At 39.3% G+C, this 13,494-nt stretch overlaps 1 protein-coding gene across 1 annotated transcript in view; it reads left to right on the top strand.

Annotated features, from left to right (window-relative positions):
* cacna1fa (calcium channel, voltage-dependent, L type, alpha 1F subunit a) overlaps positions 1-13,494 on the top strand; it is a 31,071-nt gene that overhangs the window by 16,638 nt on the left and 939 nt on the right. Inside the window, exons 25-46 of the mRNA XM_007553535.2 lie at positions 138-245; positions 340-392; positions 479-625; positions 1,310-1,511; positions 1,630-1,788; positions 2,473-2,583; positions 2,666-2,749; positions 3,536-3,556; positions 3,642-3,776; positions 3,956-4,021; positions 4,092-4,183; positions 5,052-5,211; positions 6,805-6,932; positions 7,003-7,099; positions 7,696-7,798; positions 7,873-7,974; positions 9,023-9,147; positions 10,176-10,522; positions 11,132-11,278; positions 11,882-12,297; positions 12,794-12,906; positions 12,985-13,317. Of these exons, the coding sequence (XP_007553597.2) occupies positions 138-245; positions 340-392; positions 479-625; positions 1,310-1,511; positions 1,630-1,788; positions 2,473-2,583; positions 2,666-2,749; positions 3,536-3,556; positions 3,642-3,776; positions 3,956-4,021; positions 4,092-4,183; positions 5,052-5,211; positions 6,805-6,932; positions 7,003-7,099; positions 7,696-7,798; positions 7,873-7,974; positions 9,023-9,147; positions 10,176-10,522; positions 11,132-11,278; positions 11,882-12,297; positions 12,794-12,906; positions 12,985-13,317 (3,249 nt within the window). The remainder of the gene's footprint in view (positions 1-137; positions 246-339; positions 393-478; positions 626-1,309; positions 1,512-1,629; positions 1,789-2,472; positions 2,584-2,665; positions 2,750-3,535; positions 3,557-3,641; positions 3,777-3,955; positions 4,022-4,091; positions 4,184-5,051; positions 5,212-6,804; positions 6,933-7,002; positions 7,100-7,695; positions 7,799-7,872; positions 7,975-9,022; positions 9,148-10,175; positions 10,523-11,131; positions 11,279-11,881; positions 12,298-12,793; positions 12,907-12,984; positions 13,318-13,494) is intronic.

Raw genomic sequence — 13,494 nt, forward strand, 5'->3', positions numbered from 1 at the left:
AAAACCGAAATGATTTTGGTTTTAAATTAAAAGAAAAAATTAATTTAAAAAATTTCAGACTTTTAAATTTTTAAATAAAAAATTTGCTGATAAAAATGTATTTGATTATTGAATAAAACTGCTTGTGGTCTTGGCAGAACGTGGTGCAGTGTGTCTTTGTGGCGATTCGCACCATCGGCAACATCCTGATCGTCACCACTCTGCTTCAGTTCATGTTTGCTTGCATTGGAGTGCAGCTTTTCAAGGTTCCCTCACCTTCGCCAGTGTTTTCTCTTTATAAACGGAAAGTTTCCAGAGACGGCTGCTGGTGGCTAAACTCTCTGGTTTGGATGTTTTCAGGGCCGATTCTACAGCTGCACAGACGAAGCCAAACACACTCCAGACGAGTGCAAGTAAGTTTAATTTGCTCTCACAGCTTCCTGAAATTCCTGAAATTAGGTTTATTTGACTGCGAAGTTGTGTGTTTGTGTGATTCCAGGGGAACCTTTGTGGTGTATAAAGACGGGGACATGAACCACCCCATGGTCAGAGAGAGGATCTGGGAAAACAGTGACTTTAACTTCGACAACGTGCTGATGGGAATGCTGGCTCTGTTCACCGTGTCGACGTTTGAAGGCTGGCCTCAGTGAGTTTTGGGTTTGTTCTTCTAGTTCAGGGGTGGCCAAGTCCAGTCCTCGAGAGCTACCATCCTGCAACTTTCAGATGCATCCCTGCTTCAACACACCTGAATCAAATGAATGGCTTGTTATCAGGCCTCTGTAGAGCTGATCCTGGTGTGTTGGAGTAAGGATACTTCTAAAACTTGCAGGATGGTGGCTCTCGAGGACTGGACTTGGCCACCCCTGTTCTAGTTCAACGTATAACCGTTATTATTATTGCTATTCAGGGTTTCCAACAGAAAAAGCCCGGTGCGCCAGGGCAGTCATTCATCCAGCCAGTCGCCATGTTTATGAGTTAAAAAATGTTTAAAGTTGACAGGAAATTTGAAAATATCACTTGATAGCTTTGCGTTATTGGAAGACCGGAATATCAATACCTAAATACCAACTATAAAGTCTTATAAAAGGTCAATAATAAAAAAAAAAACCTAAATAAACAAACAATGCTAAGTGGTTGTTATAAATGAAGTAATCTTCCAATGGACAAAGTACTTTTTTTGTCAATATTAAGGAAAAAGAAGCTCCTATTTACTGCTGAAAAGTTTGTTTTGTTTTGGTCGAAGAAACTGGACCAAGAATTCTTGGTAAGATTTAGTTTTTGCAGTGCAGAAACCAGATTGCCATGTTTTGTGTTTTCTTTCTCTGTGAAGGCTTCTGTACCGGGCCGTGGATGCCAACGCCATAAACCGAGGCCCAATTTACAACTACAGAGTGGAGATCTCCATCTTCTTCATCATCTACATCATCATCATCGCCTTCTTCATGATGAACATATTCGTGGGTTTCGTCATCATCACTTTTCGGGAGCAAGGAGAGGCCGAGTTCAAAAACTGCGAACTCAACAAGAATCAAGTCAGCCATTTTTTTAAAGATATTTGAATTGTTTTAATTTCAGATTAAATAAATTGATTGTATTTTCGTCTAACTGATCCAAACTGACCAGTTTTTCTCTCTGTTTCGCCCGACGCAGAGGCAGTGTGTGTATTATGCCCTGAAAGCTCAGCCAATAAAGATTTACATCCCTAAAAACCCGTCGCAGCTGAAGTTCTGGAGGATCATCAACTCCAGCCAGTTTGAATATGTCATGTTTGTGCTGATTTTGGGAAACACTCTCACTCTGGGTGTTCAGGTACCGTTTTTCTACTTGAGTTACTTATTTCAAACAGATTTTCAAAAACAAAGAAATAAGCAATCAGTAGGCAAGACAACTTTATCTATATAGCACATTTCATATGGGGGAATTTTCCTGCCATAATCCAAGAGCACACATTTTCAGTATGAAAACCTGAACCTTTAATACTTTTGCTTACAATTTCATTTTGAAAGCAGGACTTCATGTCTTTTGTTCTCAACCTTTAATACTTTTGCTTACAATTTCATTTTGAAAGCAGGACTTCATGTCTTTTGTTCTCAACCTTTAATACTTTTGCTTACAATTTCATTTTGAAAGCAGGACTTCATGTCTTTTGTTCTCAACCTTTAATACTTTTGCTTACAATTTCATTTTGAAAGCAGGACTTCATGTCTTTTGTTCTCAACCTTTAATACTTTTGCTTACAATTTCATTTTGAAAGCAGGATTTCATGTCTTTTGTTCTCAAAACTTTAAGAGCATTCAGGATCTTGATTTGGCCCAAAACGAAAATGAGTTTGACACCCCTGACACAGACAAAAAGGTTACAAACGGACTCATAACATGACAAGAAAATCTATGGAATAATAATAATATTAGTAACAACCGGACATTTCTTCCCTGAATCTCTCAGAAAATCCTGAAAATAATTTCACGTTGGTGTTTTTATTTATGTTTTTAGCATTATGAGCAGTCGAAGTTGTTCACCTCCATCATGGACATCCTCAACATGATCTTCACCGTGGTATTCACCATAGAGATGATCATCAAGCTGATGGCTCTTCGAGCTCATGTGAGTTTTCCCGCCGCACGCCGAGTTTCCTGGTGATGACTCTTTGACTTCACGTTCCTGTTTGCTTGTTTTCATCTGTCAGCATTACTTCATCGACCCCTGGAACTCATTTGACGCTCTGATTGTTGTCGGCAGCGTCTTGGACATCGCAGTGTCTGAATTTAGCGTAAGGAGTTTTCACCCACATTTACCTTTGGAAGAAATACTTGGAAAAGATTTTAGAATGTGTTAGTTATGCACCTCTTTATGACACTTTTTCCTTCCACTCAACTTTCCATCAATACAATCTCAGCTTCGTTATTAAAGTGTTTCTAAAATAAAGATAAACACTTATCTTGATTTTATGTTAATCAGATAAATTTATTTCAGTCTGGCTTCTTGTTGCCGTCCAGTAAAAGCAGAATTAACTTGGAAATAGTTTGGTAGTAAACATCCAATACCTTGATAATAATATGTAATTAACATTGTAATTACAATGTAATTACCAGTTAGTAACCGTTTGTATTAAGATATTAGCAATAAAATAGTAACTTAATGTTTAGAAATGTGATCATTTTGATTATTAAATAAAAATTGGATATTATGCATGTTTATATCATACTTTTATATTTTGAATGTGCTTTCTATTTTTATTGTGATTTATTTCTTTTGTTGTTTTAAATTTGTGTAACCATGGACTTAATGTCTGCTGATGATAAAATGTTAATTGTAACATGATTGTAACAGCTCACAGAAAGTTATTAAAGATAAAGTAATTATTTGAAAACAATCTGATAATACGCTAATTCCATGTAATTAACAACATTATTACACTGTAATTATCAGGTAGTTCCTTATTATTAAAAGATGTCAACAACGGAGAATACAAAAACAATTAGGAATTGTTTAAAAATAGAAATAATTCAATGTATTTTTAACTGTTTCTTTCTCTGTTGCTTAACTGATGATCCAGGGAGGAGGCGGCCATGGAGAGGTGATTATTGGATCAAGATGCCGTCAAACCTTTCTCCCGTTTCTATTAGGGTTTATATTAACCCAAATAGTTTTGTTTTTTCCAGGGTGGTGGAAAAGGAGAAAGCGGGAAAGTGTCCATCACGTTCTTCCGCTTGTTCCGAGTGTTGAGGTTGGTGAAGCTGCTCAGCAAAGGAGAAGGCATCCGAACTCTTCTCTGGACTTTTGTCAAATCCCTGCAGGTCAGAGACTCTTCTGTCACAAATATCGTCTTATTACTTTTTTATACTCTATTTAAAAAAAAACAGCTGTGGTTGCCAAAATTTTACCGTATAAATGTGATAAAATTCATATGCGGTAAAATTCTGCCGGCATTTTACCGGGACATGAGACGATTTTTATTTTTTTTCCGTCTCTCCAGGCCTTGCCGTACGTCGGCCTCCTCATCGCTATGATCTTCTTCATCTACGCTGTGATCGGCATGCAGGTGAGTCTCTGGAAAAGGTTGGAACGCTGCTTTTCCTGGTTAACAGTTTCTCTGCTGTTTGTCCGCCCAGATGTTTGGGAAAGTAGCCATCGATGACGACACAGACATCAACAGAAACTGCAACTTCCAGACCTTCTTCATGGCGGTTCTGGTTCTTTTTAGGTAAGACGTTTCAACTCGCTTCTTCCAACAGCGGTTCTTAAACCTTATTGGTCTGGAAGTTGACTGAAATTTCTGTTAGATTAAATAAAAAAAACAAAGTGGTGCGTAATTGAAGAGTAGTAAAACTGAAAGTTGGGAGGAGACTTCTTGGTGTCCCTCATGCTCGTCTACCACCTCCTGCACATTTCGTCTAGATAAATACAATGTTTATTTATCGTTTATTTGACGTGACTCACCGTTTTTGCTGGTCGGATTTGGATAGCTCAAATGAGGGGAAGTATTTTCAAAACGTAAAAGTTATAACTTCCTGGCTGAGCCTCATCCAGGAAGAGGATCCTGCCTCTGTAGTCGTAACTCGATTGGTCGTAGATTATAGGACGAGAGCAAACGGCGAAATTTAGTTCATCTGAGATCACGTCAGAAGATGTACCACTACGCCACAAAGCGGAGTCTCTCTGATTGGGTGATGCTCTGCGTCCAGCGACGAAAGTTCAGATTTTCCATCTCCAACATTGGAAACTTTGAATTCCCTTAATGTGCGTCAAAATCTCAAAGCGCTTCAAAACGCGCCTCGATGCGCCTCCACATAGACTTTGACTGTAAACCTCCTGATGCTTTAAGTGCGTTTGGTGTGAACGCACCGTCAGTCATCTAGCCATCTAAACGTAGTTATCACTATGCATATCCATACTACACCTAATAGTTTAAAACCACCCATCAGTTTTCTTCCATCTCCCACCAATGCTGTACTTTGTATTGATCCATTACGTAAAATCCCAATAAAAGACATAGATGTCGTTAACATAACAAAATGAGCCTGAAGGAGCATGTAAACCAGGCTGAATTAAAACTGCTTCCTGTGTTGCAGGTGTGCCACTGGAGAGCAGTGGCAGCAGATCATGCTGGGCGCGCTGCCCGGCCGGCGCTGCGACCCGGAGGCCGACGTCGAGCCCGGCGAAGAGTACACCTGCGGGAGTAACCTGGCCTACCTTTACTTCATCAGCTTCTTCATGCTCTGCGCTTACCTGGTGAGCGAAGGCTGACCTGACGTTTTACTTTTCCCCTCGCTTCACTCAGATAGTCTTCAGATTACGGGCTCTAAATTTAGCTGCAATTAATTCAAACCCTGAGCGTCGACCGACTGCCAGGTCAGGCGGAATCGAAGCTGGATGAAAATAGGGACGGCAGCATTTCAGAGGCAGCACACTGACGGTTTTGTTTATCCACAGATGAGTGGTGATGCACGCCCGCATCACAAAGGTTTAATGGGCTGCACATATTTGGGTACAGGAGCTAATATGCTCCCTGTGCTATTTTAAGATGCTAGCTCGGTCGGCTGAAGGTGAATCTGAGCCGTCAGAACAAAAACCTGCGGCTCAAACAGCAGCTGCACACCTAAAGAAACGGAAAGTAAACGTTTTACGGTTGGGCTTTCATGTCATCAGTTATATATGATTTAACTCCCTTGAACATGTTAGGATAGAGCAGTGGCCTACACAAAGCATGTTTGTTAAATTTATTTGCACAGTCATTCTTAGAAAATGAGATTTTAGTCTGATCAGTTCAGAATGTTTTAGGGCTGCTGTCACTTTAAATCCAAATAAGCTGCTGCTGGGTTTACACCGTCACATGAAAATGGCTGGAAACAGATGTCCAGTTATACAACTGTCCATTTTGAAAAGCATTAGTAGAGCTTCCTGCGCAACCAACATTATTCCCTTGCTTTTTAGTGAACTTTAATTCTTTGTTTTTATTTGAGAAACAGTTTCTTTTTAAGACAGTTGTTCCATCTGGTTTTGGATGACGTGCAGCTGGAAGGACCTTTGCTCTTTCTTTTACTTGGTTGTTTTTCCTGTGTGGCTCTGTGACGGACTGTGGACCCGTCCAGAACCCTGGACCACCCAACTCTCCTGTGCACCCAGTCAACCTGCTGGTAGCATGGCTAATTCTGAGCTAGTTAATACTGGAGGTGTTTGTGTAACTTTTTGAGCCTCTATTTGTAATGTTGTTCCTGCATGAATCACAGAAAATACTAAATAAATTCAAACTCAAACTTTTAACACACATGCTTGAAAACCTCTAATTCTTGCCTTTACACTGCAAAAACACAAGATTGTACCATATTTTAAAATATTTTTGTGCAGTTTCTACTGCAAATAGACTTGATATAAGACAAAACTAACTTATAAATTTCTTTTCAACAAGATGTAGAGGATTGTTTTAAGTAAATAATTTCTTAATATTGATGAAAAAGTTATAGTTCATCTGGTAAATTATTTTATTTACAGCCTGGGAAAAATATCTTGCTATAAGTGAAATAATCTACCAGTTGAACTAGTAATTGTTTTATCAATATTAAGAAATTATTCACTTAAAACAAGCTCCTAAATCTTGTTGAAAAGCTACTGTTAGGTTTTGTTTTATTTCAAGTGCGCTAAGATATTTGCTCTAAGAACTAAACAAAAATACTCAGTAATATTTTGTGTTTTTGCAGTGTACAATAGCTTTTCTTCATATATTTAAACAACACACTACTGTGTCATATTTCATTTGTTGTAATACATCTCCAGAATCATTTTGTTACATATATAAACTCCTTTTCTGCTTCTCTTTTCTCTCAGATCATCAATTTGTTCATTGCCGTCATCATGGACAACTTTGAGTATCTGACCCGAGACTGGACGGTTCTGGGGACTCACCACCTGGACGAGTTCAAGCGGGTTTGGTCTGACTACGACCCAGAAGCCACGTGCGTCTCACAGTCCAGCTTCACCGTTTCCACAGCAAACTTCTCTGTCTCACCCGTTTTCTGTTTGCAGAGGTCGCATCAAGCACATCGATGTCGTCACTATGCTACGCAGGATTCAGCCTCCTCTCGGCTTTGGAAAGCTTTGTCCTCATCGCGTTGCTTGCAAAGTAAGAGTGAGCACGTGCAGAGCTGCAAAAACGCAAAATGTTACTGAGTTTTTTTCTGTCGTTTCCACAGCAAATATATTAGCGCACTAAAAATAAGACAAAACTGACGTCCAAGTAACTTTTCAGCTTAATTTAGGAGCTTATTTTAAGTCAATAACTCCTCAGTGTTGATTAAAAAAAGTACTAGATCCCATGTTAGAAATAATCTGCCAATATTTATCAATATTGAGGAATTATTGACTTAAAATATAATGCTTTTTAGTTCTGTATTATTCCACGTGTATAAAGTTATTTTCACTAGAAACTGGATTAAAAGTACCAGGTAAAGTTCTGTGTTTAATGACCAAAATGTTCAGAAAGTAAAGCAAACAAATCCCACTGGACACAAATATGTAATCCAGTTCATATTTTTAAAATAGTTTCATGTGTAATTATTAATCTTATGCTAAATAAAACTTTTTATTTATCATAAAATAAAACCCAACTCAATTAATGTAACTTTTAAATTATGATTTGTGGTTATGCATTTGTGTTTTTGCAGTGTATGAAATGAAATGAGCAGATTTCATATTTTCTGCTTCCTCGTTTCTCCTCAGAGGCTGGTGGCCATGAACGTTCCCCTCCACCCCGACGGGACCGTCACCTTCAACGCCACTCTGTTCGCTCTCGTCCGAACTTCGCTGAAGATCAAAACTGAAGGTCGGGAGGATCCATGGAGCCGCGTGGCCAAACAGCGTCTTTGATTTAACAAATCTGTGTTTGGGTTCCACCAGGTCCCGTTGATCAGCAGAACGAGGAGCTGAAGATTATCATCAAGAAGCTGTGGAAACACACAAAACCCAAACTCATCGATGAAATCATCCCGCCCCCTAGAGGCAAGACGCAAAACTGCCAAACGCCAATCCCAGAAATATGGAGGATTAGGGCCACTGAAAAAAACAGAAAAATAATTATGGCTTTAGCAATATAATGGTATTAATTAATCTCAGAATTCTGATTTTTTTCTCTGAATTCTGATTTTTTTCTCAGAATTTTGACTTTTCTCAGAATTCTGACTTTTTCTCAGAATTCTGAATTTATGTCAGAATTCTTACTTTTTTCACAGAATTCTGACTTTTTTTCCTCTGAATTCTGACTTTAATCTAAAAATGTTGACTTTTTCTCAGAATTCTGACTTTTACCCGGAATTTTGTCTTTTTCTCAGAATTTTGACTTTTCTCAGAATTCTGACTTTTTCTCAAAATTTTGAATTTATGTCAGAATTCTTACTTTTTTCACAGAACTCTGACTTGTTTTCCTCTGAATTCTGACTTTAATCTAAAAATTGTGACTATTTCTCAGTATTTTCACTTAATCTCAGAATTCTGGTTACTTTTCTCAGAATTCTGACTTTTTCTTAGAATTTTGACTTTTTATGAGAATTCTGAGTTTTTCTCGGAATTCTTACTTAATCTAAAAATTTTGACTTTTCCTCAAAATTGTGATTTTAATCTAAGAATTCTGATTATTTTTCTCAGCATTCTGACTTTTTATAAGAATCAGAATTGTATAATTGTCCGTGCACCATTTGGCATATCTAGTCGTTAAACTGAAATCCACCAGATAAATTTGCTCCAGGCTTTCAGAGTGGATAAAATTCAGGTTTGCAAATTCTACAAGGAAGAAACCGTTATGTAATTATTTTTCACATACTAATAGCAATATAAGTGACACACACCTCAAAATGTTTAGTTATTTATTTGGATTTTGACAGATTGACAGAATTAAAATTCTGATTAAAAAAGTCAGAATTTCATTTAAGTTTTTGGTGGCCCTATTCCTCTTCTGTACAGAAAGATGATTAAGAAATTTCTAAATTATTCAACATAAGGAAACAATGCTGTCTTGAGTTTTCATATTTGCATGTCTGTTTGCGTTCGTCAGGCGATGAGGTGACTTGTGGAAAGTTTTATGCCAGTTTCCTGATCCAAGATTACTTCAAAAAGTACAGAAAGAGGAAAGAGAGGGAAAGAAAATCCAAGAGGAAGGACAAGGCTGCTGCACTGCAGGTAAGATCTAGTTTTTAATTTAAATCCTTTCTATGAACACAAACAAAAAAAACTCTGAGTCTCTTTTTATGTGAAGTTTGTGAAAAGGATTCTTTTCTCATTTACATCTGGTTTTTAGCATTTAGCACCACAGCTAAATGTTTTTAAACTCTTAATAAATTAAAAGAGGGAAGAACAGAGTACATTCCACTTAGAGTCATATTAAAGGAATTTGCAGAAGCAGAACTGTACCTCTATTATTTGTTTCTCTATTATATAAATGTACTCAAATAATTGATTTTATTTTTGTACTCTTTTTATTATGATTATTTTCATTTTAAAAAAATGTGTATGACAAAGGATAAAATATTTGCCGAGTCTGTAAAAAAAAAAAAAAAATCTTTCTGTTTTAAAATCTTTCTGCTTTTCTGCAAAATCGCCGCCTACCACTAGGGGGCGCTAAAGGCGCGTAAATGTATGTTTTTCCACTACATTTGCATTCAGCCCTGCTGTTTGTTCACAGTTAAAATCTGTAGCTGAAAAAAGGTTAAGAAAATCTAAATAACTGTGTGCAGTAATAAGTAAAAACTTTTGGCAGATCAGCAGCTAATTAAACATATTTATATATAAAAAATAATAAAAGTTCACCTAAAATATAGTCAAGATCTTGTGTTTTCTAAAAAAAAAAGATGAAGGCAGTCTATCTGAAAAATTTTTTACGCTTAAAAATTATTTTGAATTAATTTAATCTTTTGTAGATATGGCTGACATGAAGCGCCCCAAACAATGTTATGATTTATTAGATGTGGATAAATCAAGAAGCTGTAATGTAATGTCAACATACAGGATCAGTTAATACAATAAACTTTAAACAACATGCTTATCGCTTTTAACGTCTTTCTACATACATGGGTTGTTTCCAAGTTAGTTTCTCATCGATAAATTTCTCAATGTAAATTTTTTTGTTTTTGATACTAAAAATCATGAAATCATAGATTTCCCAGCATGCATCCTGTGAGCATTTGCTGTAAGTACCTTCTGTGTTTTAGCAAGGGCTGCGGACGCTGCAGGACCTGGCTCCAGAGATGCGCCTGGCGATGGCCTGCGACCTCGAAGAAGAGGAGGCCACCGAGGGCGAGATGACGGGCGACGAGATCTTCGACAGCGAGCCGGGGACGTCGGCGAACCCCACGCCCGCCAGCACGCCGATGCCGCCTCTGGACCTGCTGGTGGAGCACACGGCGGTGATCATGGAGCCCACGCCCCGGGGCGCCGGCGGGGAGGTGATCACCACGCAGGTGGAGGCCCTAAAGGAACACCTGAGGCCCGGATCGGAGCTGGCCGGACTGAGAGTCGTGACTGAGCAGCCCACAAGGTCCGAACCGCTTCCCGTCAGGTACCGACTGCATCGCAACTGGTTACAGTTACTCACATTTACTTGAGCTACTTTTAGGAAAAATTGTACTTTAAGAAGCATTTGCACTTTTACTTGAGTCATTTAATTATGAAGTATTTCTACTCCTACTTAAAATATCTGGATTCTCTGCCCTGCAGTTTCTGTTAAAGTTTTAAGAGTTTTCTGTATGCTGATTCTGTTATTTTGTTACTTATAGGAATGATTTTCATTTTGATCGTTTGAAAATTATTTACATTTCGGTCCGTCTCTGGGTTTCCTCCAAACGTCTCGCTAAGCCCGGTGGCAGGGATGCTACGGCGGCCCACCGGTTGCCCCACCGTGATTTTTGTTTCAACATTTTAAAAGTTTAAAAGAAATTTTGGAAGTAAAAAATCAACAACAAAGAAAATACAGCAGTGGATGAAATGAAACTAGTCTTTCTGTAGGTTGTTCATGTTTAATTAAGTGTCATTATCTTTCTAAATAGCTAATTTTTGAAAATTACTGATGCTTTGTCATATATAAACCCATCTTTGCTGATACTGGTGACACGTTGTCTGGTGATTTATGTTATGGTGTTTCTTGACTCGGTTCTTTCTTCTCCATCAGCGATTCGCCTCTTCCTCCACCTCCACCGGAGATATCGGGAGGAGAAGACTTTTTCCTCAAAGATGCGCTCGTTCCAACTCAAAGTGAAGCGGCAGAGCAGTTTTACAGCAGTGAGGCGTATGCAGCAAGCATACCGTCAGTCGATGGGTGAGGAATAGAGTCTGAATATTTAAGGTTTTTAATGGGGACCTTTTATGTGTCTGGAAAATGAGCAGTTTCAAAAACCTCCAGAATGTTAAGTCACTGTGCTGTTAGCTAGCAACCCCACCGGAGTCCAGGCCCGTTACCTAGCAACCAAGTGGAGCTCCAGCACATTTGTTCAGCTGTACAATGGCTGCTGAAAAACACAAGTGTTTAATTGTTGACTAAGCATTCAGAAAACAGTTAATACTTTCTTGTTGGTTGTGCAGGAGGCTCCACTTCTGCTTTTCAAAGATGTATGGTATGCAGCCTTTTTCATGAGGGAGTGTAAACTTTGATTTGGGGGCGTGGCCAGCAGCTTATTTGGATTTAAAGTGACAGGACACCATAAAACGACTCATTCTGATAGGTAGGGTGAATTGGCAAGACAGAAATCTGATTATCTAAGATTGATTTTAGATCAAATATGTAATGAACGTGTTTTGTACAGTCTATAAACCAGCCTTAATCTGTTCAAAGAAGCATCATAGGTCAACTTTAAACAAAAAATAACATTTTTCAGAACTACCACATGCCATATTTCCCCTCTTTCCCTCTTCATTCTTGCAGGTTTGAGTATCAAGAGGCGATTTCTCCTGTACCAACCGAAACAGGAGACAACGGCCAGAGTTTGGACGTAGCCAGCAGCATAGGAGAAATTCCCTATGAAGGTCACGACCCCAATGGCTTCATCAGCAAGGCCTATAATGAAAACAACATGAATGGAGGCAGCGCCGCCGTCAGCCCGGCTCCCTACGATGCAAACGAATACAACAGCAACGGATACACCGGCTACAACAGGAACGAAAGTACCATGAGCGGCTACAATGACAATGGCAGCACCGTCAGCTGCTACAATGGGAGCACTGGTTACAATGGGAACACTGGTTACAATGGGAACGGCTACAATGGGAACGGCTACAACGGGAATGAGAACAGTGGAGCCCATTTTGTCAGGAGACGATTACTTCCTGCCATACCAAAAGGTCAAGAACAATTTTATTTATTCAAACTAGCGTTATTAACATGTTTAATATAATTAGCTTAGCTTAGCTTAGCTTGGTTTTATTCAGTTTAATTTAGCTTAGTTTAGTTTAGCTTACAATAGTATTGCTTATTTTAGTTTAGCTTTATTTAGTTTGCCTTAGCGTAGCTTAGTTTAATTAGCTTGGCTCAGCTTAGTCTAGTTTAGTTTATTACAGTTTAATTTAGTTTAGTTTAAATAATCCTGCGCTCTTTTTTATGTCTTACATTTTACACATTATTCTTTATTTAAGGAAAAATTGCATCCTTTGCTATTTTGTTTCATTTTAGGAAATAAAATGTTTGTTTTCTTATTTTGAAAAATGAACTAAAGAAAAAAATGTAAAAATCCAGAATAATTTCTTTCACAGTGGAGAGTCCAGCAGTCGGTTTCTGAGTCGGTTTTACGAGCGAACAGTTACTGAAGCTGCAGACGTTTATCGTTTCTCGCTGCTTCAGGTCGGAAACCTGCGTTTAACTTCCAGTGTCTGAAGCCTCAGTCCAGCGCTGACGACCTGCCCGTCCCTGGAAGCTACCGGGGGAACACATCTCCGTCCAGATCCCGCCTGCAGGTGAGAGCCACGAAAAGGTGACCACACGTCGTCTCGTCTTCCTCCAGTTAGTCTTCACCCACTGCTGCTGTCTGCCAGAACCAGCAGAGCCTGGACTCCCGGCCCAGCAGCGTGTCCTCCATGTCGTCCGCCTCCTGGGCCAACGCGGCGGCGGCCGGAGCCACGCCCCTTCCAGGAATAATCGCCCCCACCGCGCGCCGCGGAAAGCTCATCTACACGCCCATGATCCTGGTGGACGAAGAAAGCGGCTCCAGTCAGCCGCTCTGGTGCGACGGCTCTGCCAGCCTCCCTGCAGGGAAGCGACCGGGCTGGTACCCGGGTCAGACCAGAACCTTCACCAGCGTCAGGATGCCGCCTGCGGCCAACCAGAGCATCATAGATAAAGGCAGCGCAGACAGTCTGGTCGAATCGGTACGTTTTCCTTACAAAGTGATGTAGATGTTTTTTTATTCATCACATTTAATCAACTTTCAGAAATATTATTCTGATGGCGTTCACAGAAAGCCATGTTTAGTCGCTTTAAGAACCAATCGAGACGCGATCGGCAAACAAACCCTCAAAACTTAAAATCTATGAATAACCAGAAAA

Source organism: Poecilia formosa, unplaced genomic scaffold, assembly GCF_000485575.1.
Source record: "Poecilia formosa unplaced genomic scaffold, Poecilia_formosa-5.1.2 Scaffold57, whole genome shotgun sequence".
Classification (NCBI taxonomy): domain Eukaryota; kingdom Metazoa; phylum Chordata; class Actinopteri; order Cyprinodontiformes; family Poeciliidae; genus Poecilia; species Poecilia formosa.